Source organism: Hydra viridissima, unplaced genomic scaffold (genome assembly GCF_058129835.1).
Source record: "Hydra viridissima isolate aposymbiotic clone 2 unplaced genomic scaffold, HvirCarnegie_v1 scaffold_1, whole genome shotgun sequence".
Taxonomy (NCBI): Eukaryota; Metazoa; Cnidaria; class Hydrozoa; order Anthoathecata; family Hydridae; genus Hydra; species Hydra viridissima.
The window spans coordinates 28,768,667-28,785,028 of NW_028324300.1; the positions used below are offsets into that span (position 1 = coordinate 28,768,667).

General features: G+C 30.3%; 1 protein-coding gene across 6 annotated transcripts in view; it reads left to right on the forward strand.

Annotated features, from left to right (window-relative positions):
• Positions 1-15,545, forward strand: part of LOC145192219 (E3 ubiquitin-protein ligase HUWE1-like) — a 36,665-nt gene extending 21,120 nt beyond the window's left edge. For 2 of the 6 annotated variants that reach the window (XM_090092369.1, XM_090092358.1), the window contains exons 38-65: positions 45-769; positions 1,426-1,619; positions 1,765-2,308; positions 2,432-2,497; positions 2,680-2,736; positions 3,020-3,199; positions 3,286-3,516; positions 3,916-4,080; positions 5,290-5,556; positions 5,654-6,709; positions 6,962-7,244; positions 7,434-7,578; positions 7,791-9,231; positions 9,318-9,437; positions 9,662-9,972; positions 10,143-10,292; positions 11,724-11,889; positions 12,044-12,216; positions 12,441-12,471; positions 12,641-12,730; positions 12,836-13,099; positions 13,307-13,458; positions 13,613-13,757; positions 13,884-14,097; positions 14,208-14,349; positions 14,567-14,866; positions 14,954-15,144; positions 15,289-15,545. In XM_090092369.1, the coding sequence (XP_089948495.1) occupies positions 45-769; positions 1,426-1,619; positions 1,765-2,308; positions 2,432-2,497; positions 2,680-2,736; positions 3,020-3,199; positions 3,286-3,516; positions 3,916-4,080; positions 5,290-5,556; positions 5,654-6,709; positions 6,962-7,244; positions 7,434-7,578; positions 7,791-9,231; positions 9,318-9,437; positions 9,662-9,972; positions 10,143-10,292; positions 11,724-11,889; positions 12,044-12,216; positions 12,441-12,471; positions 12,641-12,730; positions 12,836-13,099; positions 13,307-13,458; positions 13,613-13,757; positions 13,884-14,097; positions 14,208-14,349; positions 14,567-14,866; positions 14,954-15,144; positions 15,289-15,391 (7,906 nt within the window). In that variant the 3' untranslated portion in view covers positions 15,392-15,545. The remainder of the gene's footprint in view (positions 1-44; positions 770-1,425; positions 1,620-1,764; positions 2,309-2,431; positions 2,498-2,679; positions 2,737-3,019; positions 3,200-3,285; positions 3,517-3,915; positions 4,081-5,289; positions 5,557-5,653; positions 6,710-6,961; positions 7,245-7,433; positions 7,579-7,790; positions 9,232-9,317; positions 9,438-9,661; positions 9,973-10,142; positions 10,293-11,723; positions 11,890-12,043; positions 12,217-12,440; positions 12,472-12,640; positions 12,731-12,835; positions 13,100-13,306; positions 13,459-13,612; positions 13,758-13,883; positions 14,098-14,207; positions 14,350-14,566; positions 14,867-14,953; positions 15,145-15,288) is intronic. The other 4 variants (XM_090092385.1, XM_090092377.1, XM_090092391.1 and 1 more) reach the window with 3 other exon arrangements.
• Positions 15,546-16,362: the final 817 nt, after the last annotated feature.

Sequence of the window (16,362 nt, forward strand, 5' to 3'; positions counted from 1 at the left end):
TAGTTTTAATTAATATTAGTGAAACAGTCTTTTTCTTTTTTTAGCAATTTAGTAGATCTTCTTTCAATGCCAGTAGCTTCAGATGTATTAAATGCAGCTATAAGAATGTTGTTAAGACTGACTCGTGATTTTAAACAGGCAAAAGAATTTGCAAATAAAGGAGGCATTCAACACCTTCTGAATTTAAAGGAAAGCTCAAATTTTCCAGGTGCAATTCCTTTAGTTATTTTACTATTGAGACATATTGTTGAAAATACAGAAACAATGAAACATGCCGTTGAAAGAGCTGTAGTGACTGCTTGTAATAATGGTATTCCAAACATGTTCTGTGGTGTTGGGCAAAATTCTCTAGGTGCACGTGAGCTGCACTATCTACTTCGTGCATTAGGACCTATTGCATGTCGTAATACAGACCTTTACATAGAAACAACTATGAAAGTTGCTAAACTTCTCTTGCCAAGTTCTCGTGGGCGTAACCAATTGGAAGAAACTATTCCGCCAAATTCAGCCCAAATAGTAAAAGTACCTCAAGAAATTAAAGGTTTGGGATTAGATGGAGCTGTAGAAAGTAACCCAGAAATGGAGCATTTAGTTAAAAAACTTTTAAACTCACTTATTGAACGCCATCTTCTATCGTTAGACAATGTTGCTACTGTGCCAACTAATAATCTGTTACCAGTTCCTGAGGTTAAAAGGCGTTTATCACCACAAACTTCACTTGTTCGCAGATTAAGAGGAGAAAATGTAGATGAAGATGAAATTGCTAATGGTGTGTTGTTTTTTTTTAAATAATTTTTTTTAAAAAGCGATGGATTTTAAATAAGATGGTTAGTATATTTCATATTAAAATGTTTTTTTTAGTGCAAAGTTTTTTATGTTAATTGAGTTTCTCTGAAGCTTCAGCTTTAAAAAGCCAATTGTTATTAGGACTTTTGACTGTCAAACAATTTCTCTATTCGCATTCTTTAGTACATTCTTTAGTACAATGTTTTAGCATGACAAATTTACTGTTTAGATAAAATTATTGGCTCCTAATTAGTTCAAAAAATCTATACTTTTTTACTCAAATCTAATCATGTTTGTTTTTTAAACAGTAAGTGAATAAATTCATAAATGGATTGGATATATATGAAATGAAAAAAATATATATATAATATACAATTCAAAATTGCAAATATTTGTTGAGTTATTAATTTGATACATGCAACAAAAGCATGTTGAAAGAATATAGCTTTGGCAAGGGCATATTTTAGGACTAATTTTAGATATTTCGCTCTTAACAAAATGTTGTTTCTTTAAGTTTACTTTAAAGTTTTTTTACTTGAAGTTTTTACTTTGAAGAGTTTGTTTGAAACTATATATAAAGATTTTGAACAATCTTTTGTTTTGAAGAAATAAGTTTAGAAATTTTATTCTTTGCTTCAGTTCAACCAACTCCTTTGTTAGAGACACCCACCCCATCTACCACAGAAACATCAACTAAATCATTGCTCTCAGAAACTTGTATAATTCGTCTGTTAACTGAGCTTGTGAAAAGTTATGCTGCAGTTGCTAAACTAATAGTTGAGTTCAACTACCATCATCCTGATGATGGTCCTCCTGTTCCAAATGCTATGGTGGTTAGTGACCTTTTGTTTGTTTAGTTTGTTTTACTTTTTTCATTTTAATTTTATACTTTTATTTTTAGTGAAAAAAGTATAAAGAATCAGTATAAAAAGGTTTTTTATTGTTTTAATGATTTCATTTAATTCAAATTTATTTCAGATAAATGGTCCAGTTCTTGCTTTCTTTTTTGATTATCTACTGCCACATACTAACAAAGACTCTGATCCTTTAAAAGTTACCAGTAAACCAAGCAATATCTCCACACTGTCTCGTGCACTTTTATCCTATGTTGGAACATACTGGCATAACACTGAAATTGAAAGTGTGTTTGTAGATGAGTTAAAAGCATCTTACACACGTGCATTAATGCTACCTGAATGTAAAGTTAAACATTTACGGCTCCAAGCACTTTTTAATCTTGTAACATTAATGGTTGAATCGGCTGCACCCATTTCCTTTACTTCTCAGCCCCCTGTGCAGAATATTGGATTTGTAAAAATTTTAATTAAGCGAGGATTAATAGCAGATTTGGCACGATGCACTCACAGCCTGGACTTATCAAGTCAAGATTTGGTAACAACAGTTAATACAATGTTAAAACCATTAGAGAAATTAACAAACTTAGCTAACACTCAACTTGTTCAACCTGCCAAAAGTTTACAAAAAGAGCAAAAAGAGGAAAGTACTACAGTTCTTGACACATGTAAGCATTTTTGTAACATGTTTTCTATATATCTTTTCAAATTTATTTTGCACCGCTTCATATATTTTTGCATTACACTCATGATTTAAACTTTTTTTATTATATCACAAATTAATTTTTTAGCAACAGCTGAAACTCCTAATATAATATCTCAATCAACAGAGGTGGATGTGGGAGCTCAAGCCTCAAGTAAGTTTATGTATAGTTTTATCCTTTTTCTGAATGAGAAGCATTTTTTTAGATTTGAGAACTTTTAAATTTTTTTTTTTTATCAATAAAATATTTTTTTTAATGAAAATTTTCTATTTTAAACATTAAAAATGTTTTTTTTTCTCTTATTTGTTTTATACATTAATATTGAACTTTTTTAGGTCAAAACTTCTACAATAATTTAGAGGGAGTGATCAATGAAATGCTGACATCTAATGGTGTGTATTGATCTTGATTAAAATTTTTAAAATACTTTCCACTTTTTTTAAAGTATACTTTAACTTTTTTAGACATCTATAGAAACTTTGAATTTGTTAAAAGAATAATTTGAATAGTTAATACCAAACATAAATTTCAAGTAACCCTGATATGATTCAAATAACTTTAATGTATTTTAAATAACTCTATTTGAGATTTGGGACTAACAGGAATTTTAACAAACATGGAGATGTTATTGTTTGCAAGTTTCAGGTTTTTGAAATGTCTAGGTTTTTTTTATAGGAAGTTCCAATATAATTGCAGAAACTCTAGTAACTGAGCGCTCAGGTGATAACGGAGTTGAACAAGAAATATTTTTTGAAGCAAATGCAGCTGATGGTGCTGATTTAAATGATGACTCAGATAGTTCATTAGATCAAGATGGAAATAACTTAGATACAATGTCTAATGAAGGAAGTGAAGGTAGATTAAATTTTTAAAGTTTGTTGACATGTTAATGTTTTTTTTATTATTTTGAATAAGTTTATAAATAAAATTTTTGTACACAGGCACTGATTCAGATCAGCATGGTAATATGTTTGTAACATTAGATGGTGATGCCAACAATGACAGTGGGGATGAAGGTACTGCCAACAATGCAGATGGAGCTCCAAATAGTCAAATTGAATTGGAGATACAAGTTGGAGAGGATGATGAAGATGATGAAGATGTAGCATTTAGAAATATTATTACAGAAAATCAAGGAAATGATTCACAAATGGAAGATGATTTAGGTGCTGGTAAAGTGTTTTACCTTACTTTGGGTGTTTTACCTTATTTGGTGTTTTACTTTAAAGTGTTTTACTTTACTTGGGGTGTTTTTTTTTTTTAGTTTGTAATTCTTTGAGATTGAAATAAAATTTTTTAAAAGTTTGTTTACTCCGAAAACATCAGTCTGTTTCTTGCTAACTGCTAATTTTTTAATAACTTTTTGTGAGTAGCTTATTTTAATTTTTTAATTTTTTGGTGGTTAGTTAGTGTTTATGTTAGTATTAGTGTGTGTTAGTGTTAAACACACGCACACATACAATACATAATATCAATTTTTATACATTTATTGTGAGATTATGAGATTATTTTTATTAATAACTTCTTAGAATAAAATGTAAAACAGTTTTATCAATAAATTTTTTATTTAGATAATGATGATGAAGATGATGATGAAGAAAATCTTAATGAGGATGAAGCTGATGAAGAAGACACAGATGAAGATGACATACATGGAGTAAATGATGGTAGTCTCAACTCTACAGTGCCATTGGCTGGAAATCCATTTATCTTTGAAGAAGATGATGATGAAGGAGGTCATTATACTTTTTCTCTCAATATCAAAAGAAATGTATTGTTTCTGGTTATGATGTGCAACATGTTATGAAAATGTTTCAGTATTATCAGTACCAAATATGGTTGACAAACTAGTTTCCATTTCTTAATTATTTCAGACAGTTCAAGATCTAAGCTCTAGGTTGTTGAATTAAATACAGCTAAAAAAATGTTTATGTAAATCAAACATACTTATTGCATACTTATCATAATGTTTCAAGGTTTGGTCAATGTGCATGTAATGTAAAGAATTAATGTTTATTATTGTGAATGAAAATGTGTTGCAAGAGTTACTTTTATTGGATGCCTTTCAAATTAGGTCTCATAAAAATCTTCTAAATTAAAATTTTAGCATTTATATAGTACAATTTTACCTTTCCATGACCAGTGTCTAAAAAGAGATCATTATTCCCATTGACCTATTTGTGATTGGCCTAAAAATCATAGTGACTGTTTTTCTAAATAAAATACAGCAGATTATTTTTCTTATAACAACCATATTGTTATATAAAACTATGTAATATATACAAAATCAATCTCCATTGTTGTCAATAGAATCAGCTACATTTTACAATTATCTGTTTACTAATTTCATATTGTTTTAATTGAACATTAATGTAAATTTGTTCACTGCACATCTGTTTCATTTTTCAAATGCTTGTAATTTATTTGCAGAAATATTTTATTTAAAGCTAGAAATAGTATTTTAGCAATTAACAAAAAAAAAAACATGTTTTTTTTTTTTAGCTTTGTCAAAAAGTAAATAGCTCTGAGCCTGATTACTATAGTAACATGGTAGACTTAAACTCAAAGTTTTCTTTCATCAGAAAATATGTGCAAGTCAATTAAAACCTGCTTAACTAATTTATCAATATTGCTAAATGTTAACAATCTAAAGTTGATAATATATATTTTATAAGTTCTGTAAGCAATTTCTGTTAGAAAGTTTTAAGCTTAAAAATAAAATAACAAAATCATTGAGGTATTTATTTATGAAAATAAAAAATTTCTTGCAAATTTTCTAATTAATAAATCTGTAAAAAATGTGAAAAACATTTTGTAAAAATAGTTTCTTGATAATTCAGTTGAGGAATAAATAGATTATGTACTGTAAGTTTTAAAGTAGTGTTGCTTAATCCGATGGGTGAATTAGTAATGTGAATTAGTTTTTTCTTTTCTTTTCTTTTTAGGTGATACAGTTGAGATATCATTTCCACAACCTGCATTTACTGTTCACATCCCACATATAGATGAACAAAACGACACAGCTTTCCCTACCTTAGCTAATCGTTCATCAATTTTAATCCATCCTATGTTATTAGAGCAGCCCAATGAACAGCATTTTCGTGGATTGTCAAATAATGAAGCAAGAAATGTGCGTTCACGCACTAACAGAGGAGCTGGTCGCATCTTTACTCAGAGAAACACTATTCATATACATGGAAATTCTAATCCTGGTATTTTTACTTATCATCTGAGACTTATTTTGTTTTCTGTTTTGTTTTTATTTGTTGTGTTGTTAAAAAAATGAGTAATTTGGATTTTGGATTTCAGATTCTATAGCCCAGATATTTATTGGCGATGACACTAATCAAACCAATGATGGCCTCTCTTTAGAAGAAGATTTGTTTAGTCAAATGGAGGGTAATGAATTAACACCTGGTGTTTTGAACTCTATTCCTAGTTCATTAGCTAGATGGACTTTAGAGAGTTTGTTGTTGGATGGTTCAAGTGTTCATGACCTTGTAAACTTTGTTAAACCTTCTATTGTGACTCATCTTGAGAAGCTTCAGTTACAAGAACTAAAAGAAAAAGTTGCTGAAGAGAAAAAGAAAAAGGAGGAGAGCGAAAAAGAAAAAGCTCATCAACTCTCTGCTTCAAATCCAAATACCAGAAACAGAATGACTAATGAAAATTCTGAACCAATGGATGTTTCTCCTTCTGCACTTTCCACCTCAACAACTCAAATACCTGCTTCAATTGCTTATCAATCCCTTTTCACTCCAAGTGATTCAATTCGAAATGCTGCTCCAGCTACTTCTTTAATCTCTACTCAAAGTATGCGAAGTGAAGGTCTTTTATCATCAGTTGGTCTGCCAACTCAGCTTGACACACCATCAAATTACATAACACCATTTAATCCTTTACCAGATCTTGCCCCAAATGCTCCTCTCAGAGACTCTCTGTTTTCTGGGCTGGTCCCAGTTACTATAAATTCTCCAAGTGTCAACCAGATACAACATATCAGTTCACAACAAACACCATATGATGCACCTAGATTGAATCGTTTAAGAGAGAATGATGGTGCACTTACAGGTGATTTAGGTTTTACTCCACTTACTCGCAACTCCTCAAATTTACAGCAAGATGAACTTCCAGACATTTCTTCTGTACTAAATGCAACACCAGGTGAAACACCTAGTGTACGCCAAGTTAGGAGTAATCTTATTTTTTCCCAAACACCCCAGACATCAGAGAGAGTTTCTGAAGAACCTAATAGAACAGAGGAAGGAACTGTATTAGCAACTGAGCTTGCCGCAGCAATTATGCTGCAGCTTGCTACGACTTCACCAACACCATTCAGTACAGCAAACTTAAGAGCTGCTAATGGTAATCATGCTATGTTCATGTATTTTATTTTATATAATTTGTATGATTGAACAGACTAACATTTTATTATAAAACTTTCGATTTAAGCTTTTACTATTGTAATGTTTTTTTTCTTATATCATTAACAAACACATGTTTCTATTGAAGCTATTTTTCTTTGTTATTCTATATTGTATCCATGTGCTATTGAAAGTATAATTCTCTGTTACTCTATATTAGTTATCTCTTATTATCTCTCTTCTCAATATATAGTTGTGGCAGGTTCATCCACTGCTGCAACCTCAGCTGATACTATGGTAAGCGTTTTAACTTCCACTACTAATGGTTCCGAAACATTCAAAGAGGTTGAAGTTTGTACAACAAATGAAGCATCAGCAGTTTCAAGCAGTTTACCAAGTTCAGTATCTGAACAGACAATTAGTGCAGAGGCAAGTATAAATAATGCAGCAGCACAAATACAACGAGAGCTAGAAAATCTGGGTATTCCCGTTGCTGTTGATCCATCTTTTTTAGCAGCTTTGCCTGAAAATATCAGGTAGTTCTCTTTTTGTTTTAAAGCCTGTGTTTTGTTTTTTTTGTAGTTATCTTTTTAAATTAAAGCAAATGCATAAACATTAATATCAAACATGATTGCGCAGTGCTTTAGTTATGATTTGATAATAACAAAATGTCTTACTTGTTAGTAAGAGATCCAACTGTTTCACATATTTGTTTTATATTACAGGGAAGAAGTGTTACGTGAACAGTTCGGTATACGACTAAGTCGTCCTATTAGTACAGCTTCAGCAAGTCAAGCTAATGCTCCTGAGGAACCCCAAGAAATATCTCCTGAGTTTTTAGCTGCACTTCCAGCTGATATGCAAAGAGAGGTAAGTAAATATGTTTTAGTTGTTGATTTTCTGATGAAAGTACCTGATGTATAGTTTGAAAAAGATTAAGCATGCTGTTATTTTTAGTTTTATTTCTTTAGTTAATGAATTATAATTGATTCCATCTAAGGTGTTTAATTTTTTCAGATATAAAAAACTGTAAAAAGCATTTTCAAAGAAAGTTTTCTTGTTTGTGGTAATTTTGGTTTTAGGTTTTAGAGCAACAGCGGCAAGAACAAGCTCGTTATAATGCTGCTCAGCAAAGACCAGAACAACCTGTTGACCCTGCTGAGTTTGTACGAAATTTAGATCCATCTCTTAGACGCCAAGTTCTTGCAGATATGGATGATACAGTATTAGCTGTTTTACCACCAGAACTAACATCAGAAGCACAAGGATTAAGGCGTGAAATTGAGCAGCGTCAATTGAGGATTCATGCAGAGCGAGCAATAACTCGAAATGATCTTTCACAGCTTTTGCGACACAGTGGAATAACACGTAGAAACTCTCGTGGTGGGTTTCAGTTTGCACGTTTGTTTCCCCAAAATCAAATGAATGCTTGGCAAGTAAGTGACAGCACATCTAACAATTCTAAAAAAATTGGCACTCAATTGTTAGATCCTGAGAGCTTGACATGTTTACTAGTGTTGCTTTTTTTAAATGATACTGCAATCAATTCATCTCGACTTCATAGAATTCTCAGAAATCTAAGTTATCATAATTTGACCAAGCAATGGATTATTAATGCATTAATTTCAATACTAAGGCAAACAAGCAGTTTTTCACAGGAAAGCTCAAACATGTCATTTGAGCCATTGAAAAATCAAGAATCAGCAGCAAGAGAGGAAGGTAGCTTGACTCAAAAGCATCAATGGCTTTCCCGCACTTTGAACCTGGCTTTTGGAGGTTGTGTCAATATTTTTCAACTTCAAGCAGTAGGGAAGAAACCAACTGATTGCTTTGTGACTGTTCACCAGCAAGCTTGTCTTGATGTTTGCAAGCAAACATTGGAGGCGCTGTCATTTCTTGCAAAAAATTTTCCTGCTAACTTTGCTCCTTCACATGAATCAAAGTCTACTAATTTAAATAATGAGCCTGGACCAAGTAAATCATTTGAGACAGAGAGAGGTTCTGCAACTGAATTTTGGGACATTCTTGTTCGCTTAAATGTAACAAGTCCAAATTTAAAAGGAAAAGCACCATTAAAAATGTTGCGTGAGTTTCCAAAAGAGCAGTTGAGCGACTCTTTTGTTACATCACCACTTGGGCAGATATTAAGTATGTTATCTCACCCAGTTGTCAAACAAAGTACTCTTTTATCTGACAAGTTATTGCGTCTTTTAGCTGTTATTTCAACTTCTTTGCCAGAACGCCAAAAACATCTTCCATCACCCCCTGCTGTTAATCAAGAGAGTGCACATCCTCCTGATGATGTCATAATATCACAACCAATTCACACAGTCACCTTTGTAGAACCAAGCATAGTTCATCATGAGCCTGCTTTTGAAGACCCTGAGCAGCATGCTGCTGAGTCTAGTACAGTTTGTTCTGAAACTGCCTCAATTACTTCTTCATTGTTTGTTGAACCTCCTGAGAATACTTTTGAAAGAATATCATATCCAGTAGAGATGCAGTCAAGACATCATGCAAATGGTAATGGTCTTTAACTCTTTTAACTTTTTTTTTTTTCTTTTTTTCATGAAATCTATAACTCAAAATTTACACTCATTGTTCTCCAGGCTCAGTTGTTTCTGATGGCACAGTGGCGCAGAGTGATTATAGTGCTCTGGAGCAACGCGCAGATGATGAATGTATGGATATTGATCATCATAACGCTCATAGTGATACATCTTCTACTGGTAGAGTTTATGTGGGGCGCTGAGAATGTTTACAAATAAATTTTCTGTTCATAAAATTAACAACCTAAAAATTTATTTGTAAATGAATTATATTTATTACCAGTTGTGAAGTTTTTTCTTTTAATACATGTTACTTGCTAATTCAGCCAACTTTTAAATTATGTTAATTATGTAAGTGTTCATTATTTTTTGCAATTAATTTATTTTATTGTTCATTTTCACAGAAAATCGTTCATCGCCAGCCCTTTCTTTTGTTCAAATAACAGAGAAAGAACCTTCTATTTTGACTGGTCAACTGCGAATGGCAGTTAATGTTCTGGCTTCTGGTACATGTTCTGATGAGGGCTTAGAAGATGCAACAACACTTTTGCTGCAACTGTCAAGAACTGACTCACTAACACGAGACTGTATCCTTGAACTTTTATTAGAAGGTGCTCAAGAAACTGCAAATATCTTACGTGAGGAAATTGCAGCCCTGTTAAATGAATTAAAAGAACACAACATGCAAAATAATAACTGTAAAAATAAAGCAAAGGTGAGACTCTTTTGCATTTGATTAAATCTTTTTTTTTTTTTTAAATGTTTTTTTTTTTATGTAAAGAATAATATAAAAATATTTTTATGAATCAAAAATTTTCCCTTTGTAATATTTTGTAGTGACTTATTTTGAAAAAAGTATTGATGATAAAGTGATTTAAATACTAGGCTTTAAAACAGAATGCTTCAGTAATAATAAATCCAGCATCAGCTAGGAGTCAACCTTGGCGTGGGAGAGGAGCAGCTCGATTACCAAATCAGCCTCGGCGTATTGGTTTATTGGGAGCAGCTCAGCAAAGACGAAATGTTCAAAAACCTGTACGATTTTTTAGTATTGTTTTTTTCTCTTTTGATGTTTTAATTTTAGCTTTTTCATTTTAAGATTGTTCTGTTTTATTATTGTTATTATTATTGTTATTATTATTGTTATTATTATTATTATTATTATTATTATTATTATTATTATTATTATTATTATTATTATTATTATTATTATTATTATTATTATTATTATTGTTATTATTATTATTATTATTGTTATTATTATTATTATTATTATTATTATTATTATTATTATTATTATTATTATTATTATTATTATTATTATTATTATTATTATTATTGTTATTGTTATTATTATTATTATTGTTATTATTATTATTATTATTATTATTATTATTATTATTGTTATTATTATTATTATTATTATTATTATTATTATTATTATTATTATTATTATTATTATTATTATTATTTGCTTAAATGATTTTGATTAGCTTAGTTCAGAGGATTCCACTCTCAGGTCTTTTAATATCAGAAAATATAGCAAATATTTAGTGGTCTATTCTTGCTTTATAACTTTAAATTTTGTTTATAAAAATTAATTTTCTTTAAAGAGTTCTTTTTTTTTTTAAGTTTAAGTTAACTATGTTTCATAAAACTGCAATGATAAGACCAAAAAGAAACTCACTAAAGAAACAGGGGCTTATTGTAATTCAAGAAGCCTAATGAAGGTCATCTCAGTGTCAAGGTGCAGCTTTATTTGGAGTATTCAACAACTTAAAAGCAACAATTTAAAATGTTCTTTAGACAATACAATTAGCCAGATGATATTGTAATCAAAAAAGTACAGAATGTCTGTGTGACCAATAATAGAGAAAACAGGATATCACAAAACTCTCAAGAGACAATTCAAGAAAGCCCTTAACTTATTTGACTGCTGAATTCTGCAAAAATTACAATATCAACTTAAGTGCTGAATTTTTTTAAAAAATGCTGTATGCTTTAGGACTATTTTGAAGGTCTACTGCAAAGAAACTCTGGGTTTCTTATAAGTGTCTCATATGGGTTTGGTTAAATTCATCTTTATTGGATTGGACATTGGATTCTCTGAAATTGGACATTCAAAGTTTATGCTGTTTGGATCTAATGTTAGTATCCAATTCATGTTCACATACAAGGAAATTATTATGAGAAGAAAAAAAAAGTGTTACTAATGGATCTATTAGTATGGAAACAGCTAGAAACTTTTCTAATAAAAATGTGAAAATATCTTGATCTTGGAGTGGCTAGAGTCTCAATCTTAACTCAATCTTGGGAGCTATAACAATGTCGTAGATCCACAAATAAAAAAACTTTTTAACTTCTTAAACTACAAAGTAAAAAGTTGTATATAGAAATGGGTTGTCACATCTTTTTTTGACTACTAACTTTTGCAATTTTAAATTTTACCATTGAATTAATTTTTAGATTATTTTTGAGCTTCATCTTCCTACCATGGCTTTACTTACTGCCAAACGATCAAGTCAGTTATTATTATTGCGAATCCTTAAAGTTATACTGCAGCTCCGCAACGCTGCAAAGAAGTCTGCTTTAAAACCTAAAGTTTCTCAAATAGGTTCTCAAAGAAATAGAGGTAATTCTGAATAGTATTAACAAGTTTTTGATTTTTTGTTGTAAAGTATTTGTGTTGCTTGATATTGTAGAAAATTGATAAATCGTTTTAATGATTTTTAAATATTCACAAAGTTTGTATCTGTTTACAATTGTCTGAGCTTAAACTTATTTAGGTATTCGTTTGATTGAGCGTTTACAACATGGAGGCAGCAGTTTAAGAGAAGTTGTAGCAGCTCTTGAAGCTGATATGGAAGCTATGTATGAAATGATTGATCGTTTTGGTGGTGGAACTAGTAATTCTAGTGATATTCTGAGGATTAGTGCTGAACCAGCCAATCAGCCTACAGTAACTACTTTGTTCATTTATTTTTTTCAAAGTTTTTTTGTTCTATGGTTATTTACTGGTAGTCATAATAACATCAATAGTGAAAAGTTAGATAACTTGTAATATATTCATAATACAGTTTGTAATTTTTTATTAAAGCTTCTATGGAAAAATGATATTTCCCAACTCACTTTTAAGTAGACAAAATTATTCTTGTATAAGTTTTAAAGAATATTCATGTTTAGGAAAGCTCATCTACAAACATGGCTGTAGGAGGTAATAAATATTTTAGAATAATGAAAACTTAATATTTTATAATATGTGTGTGACTATAAATTTTTATGAAAAACATAAGTTTTCAAAAGCTGTTTTGAAAAAGATCTTTTGTAATTTAAAAGTTGAGTTGTTAATTATCTTTAAAGAATTTTTCTTACTTTTGTTGTAGATGAGAGTAAGAAAACTGAAGAAGTAAGCATTCCACAATTTGCTAGACTCAGTAACTTGCTAAATTTAGATCAACTTTGGGATATTTTGGGTGAGTTTAAAGTTTATAATATTCTAACAGGAATTTTAGAGGCTTTTTTTTTTTAAAAAAAATATGAATTTATTTTTACATTTTATGACACTGATATTTGATTAGGAGAAGCATTAACAGAACTGGCCGAAACGTCAGATCCAAATGCAGTTCTTGTGCTACAACCAGCTGTTGAAGCTTTTTTTCTTGTTCATGGCTCAGAGAAGGAAGATAAGCCTTTAAAAAATATTGAACCCAATACATCCACACAAGAAATTCCTCAAAGTCCTCTTTCCCCTAGTGTACACTCTGTCAATACAACTATGGATCAATCTAGCTCAACAGTGATTAATTTGTCTGCTGATACGCACAAATTCTTAAGTTTTGCTGGTTAGTGACTATTTTTTTCTATTTCTTTTTTTAATCCATGAAATATTAATATTTTTATTTTTTTGTTGTTTTTTTGTTGTTTTTTTTTCTCTCTTTCTCTCTTTTTCAACAGAATTTTATGTTGATTAATTTAAGTGTAATTTTATACAATTTTAATTTTTATTTATAATTAACTAGTTCCAAATGTTTATCTCTTTCTTTTTGAAGACACTCATCGTACTGTGTTGAATCAGATTCTGAGGCAGTCAAGCAGCTCCTTAGCTGATGGACCGTTTGCTGTACTTGTGCATCATACCCGTTTACTTGATTTTGATGTAAAACGCAGATATTTCAGACAAGAACTTGAAAAGGAAGACAAGGTAATAAATGTTAAACCTGTATTTTTTTTTGCTGGAGTCTATTAGTTAAATTACGCATCGTAACCTACGTAAATATTTGAAAATCTTAATTGGATTGTGTTTATTGTAAAGTATTTTGAGTAAAAATCGTTATGAGCATATTTAAATTGATTAGGGTCATCGTCGTGAAGACATGGCAGTTCACATTCGCAGAGAGCATATTTTTGAAGATTCTTATCGAGAACTTCATCGTCGAACTGCTGAAGAGTTAAAAAACAGATTGTATGTTGTTTTTGATGGCGAAGAGGGTCAGGATGCAGGTATATTTTTTGTTGTTGATGGTGGCTTCCTTGTTTTCTTTATGTCTAACTACTTTTATTCGTGGATTATTCACTTATGTTTTATTCTATAAGGCCATCATACTGAAGTTATTTGATAAATTTTAGGAGGGCTACTACGAGAATGGTACGGTATCATGGCGCGTGAGATGTTCAACCCAAATTATGCTTTATTTACGAATTCACAAGGAGAGAAAAGTACTTATCTTCCTAATCAACATTCTCATTGTAATCCGAATCATCTCTCATACTTTAAGTTTGCTGGGAGAATTGTTGCTAAAGCAATCTATGACAACAAATTACTAGATTGCTACTTTACAAGGTTATTTCAAATATTTATTCGTAAAAGTTTAAACGTTGTAAATGTTTTTGTGTCTCAAATAAAACTTCGTTTTCGGGTGAGTAAATTATTCTTGTTGTTATTGAAAATAGATCTTTTTACAAACATATCCTTGGAAAGTCTGTCCACTACACTGATATGGAAGCTGAGGATTACGGCTTTTACCAAGGTTTAGTTTATTTATTGGAGCATGATATTGACGATCTGGGCTATGAGCTTACCTTTTCTGCAGAGGTATTTCTCTAAATTTGTAATTTTTATTGTAGGTTACTTAACAGTTTTTTTTATTTTTAATTCATTTTTATATTTTTAAAAAAATGTGAAATGGTGTTTTGTCATATAAAACTTCTTAGCTAATCATTTTAATGGGTTATATCACTAGCCATAGTTATCTTTTAATTGAAAAAATCTGCTTTTAGTTAATTAAAATTGGATTATGATTTATGTTTAGGTCCAAGTTTTTGGAATGAACGAGATTCATGATCTAAAACCAAATGGTCGAAATATACCTGTGACTGAAGAGACGAAGCGGGAGTATGTAAAGTTAGTGTGTCAAGAGAAAATGACCGGATCAATTCGGCAGCAAATAGAAAGTTTTCTGGAAGGCTTTTACGAAATAATACCAAAAAGATTAATATCCATTTTTGATGAACAAGAATTAGAATTGTTGATTGCCGGCCTTCCCACGATTGATATAGAAGACTTAAAAATGAACACTGAGTATCATAAATATACCGAAAATTCATTACAAGTAAGTGAAACCATAAACACTTTTACGTCATTAAACTCTTTATTTTTCTAAGATTTTAAGTTTTAAAATGTTTGTCAAAATCATTAGATACAATGGCTGTGGCGTGCGTTGCGTTCTTTTGATCAAGCTGATAGAGCTAAGTTCTTACAATTTGTAACTGGTACTTCAAAAGTTCCTTTACAAGGTTTTGCTTCACTGGAAGGTATGAACGGCCCTCAAAAGTTTCAAATTCATCGTGATGATCGTTCTACCGATCGTTTACCTTGTGCTCACACTTGGTAAGTTTTTTTTTTTTTTTTTTTTGAGACAAGGTGCTTCACTTTATTCCGTTATTCTTAAATATTAACGAATAAAATGGCTTTCTGCATATTGCAATAAGTATTGTAATTGTTAAAGACTTATTTATTTTTCCTAAATTATAGTTTCAACCAGCTAGACTTGCCGGCATACGAAACTTATGATAAACTTCATTCTCAAATGCTTAAAGCTATCAACGAATGTCCAGAAGGTTTCGGGTTAGCATAGTGGACATTGAACTACTTCACTCTTGAGTTATTTTCGTGGGAAATATTGTTTACATATATTTTCCTTGTTGCTTTTCTATGTATAAAAGTATTTTATTGTTGTTAACAAATTTTTGTTATTACAAAAAGTATTTACAATAAATTTTATTAATAAATTCGATTATTTAATTTATTTCTATCCTATATTTTTCTAAAGAAAATTTCTTTTTTATGACTGCGCTCATATTTTTATTTCATTTGTTGATAAATGTTCTATGATGGTGGTCACATTTTCATGTCATTAGGTTGATAAACATTTTGAGAATAAAAATCGAGATCTAAAGGGTAAACGAAATACCTTGAAATACCTTTTTCTTTTTTTTTTCCCTTTTCTTTTTTGTTTATAAAGAAAAAAAAAAACGTTTGAAACGTAAAATAAAAAATTATTTTTACAATAATTGCTATTACTCTTATAATAAATTATTATTTTAAATTACAAATTCTTAAAGCCTGAAAATTAGGAAGGTAAATCCATTTTATTTGGGGTTCAAAATTTTCGATTCTTCTATTATTGATCTGATTTTAAGACTGTGTCTCTGAAATTACCAATCTCTATTTTCAAACGTTTCCATTAAAAAATATCTGTTTAGTTTTGATTTAAGCTTTCTAGTTTGGTTTCTGTTTCCCCCGGTTGCATCGTAAAATCTTGTTAATGATTACTCAGAACAAACAGTTCTCTCGTGTAATAATTTTATACGAGTTCTGTATGAATCTTAAAAAATTCGTTAAGGTTCCAAAAGAATCCCAAATCTATTGAAATTCTAAAGAACTTTTTTTCCTGAGTAGAAGAAAAGAATACAGCGGACCTATAAAATATCAACTTAAAAAAAAATCTCTCGTTTGTTTTCATTTCGAAATGTTTCAATTTTAAATCACTTTTTAAATCGATTAAGTTTATTCCATAAACTAATCTCTCGAATTAAAATGTAAACT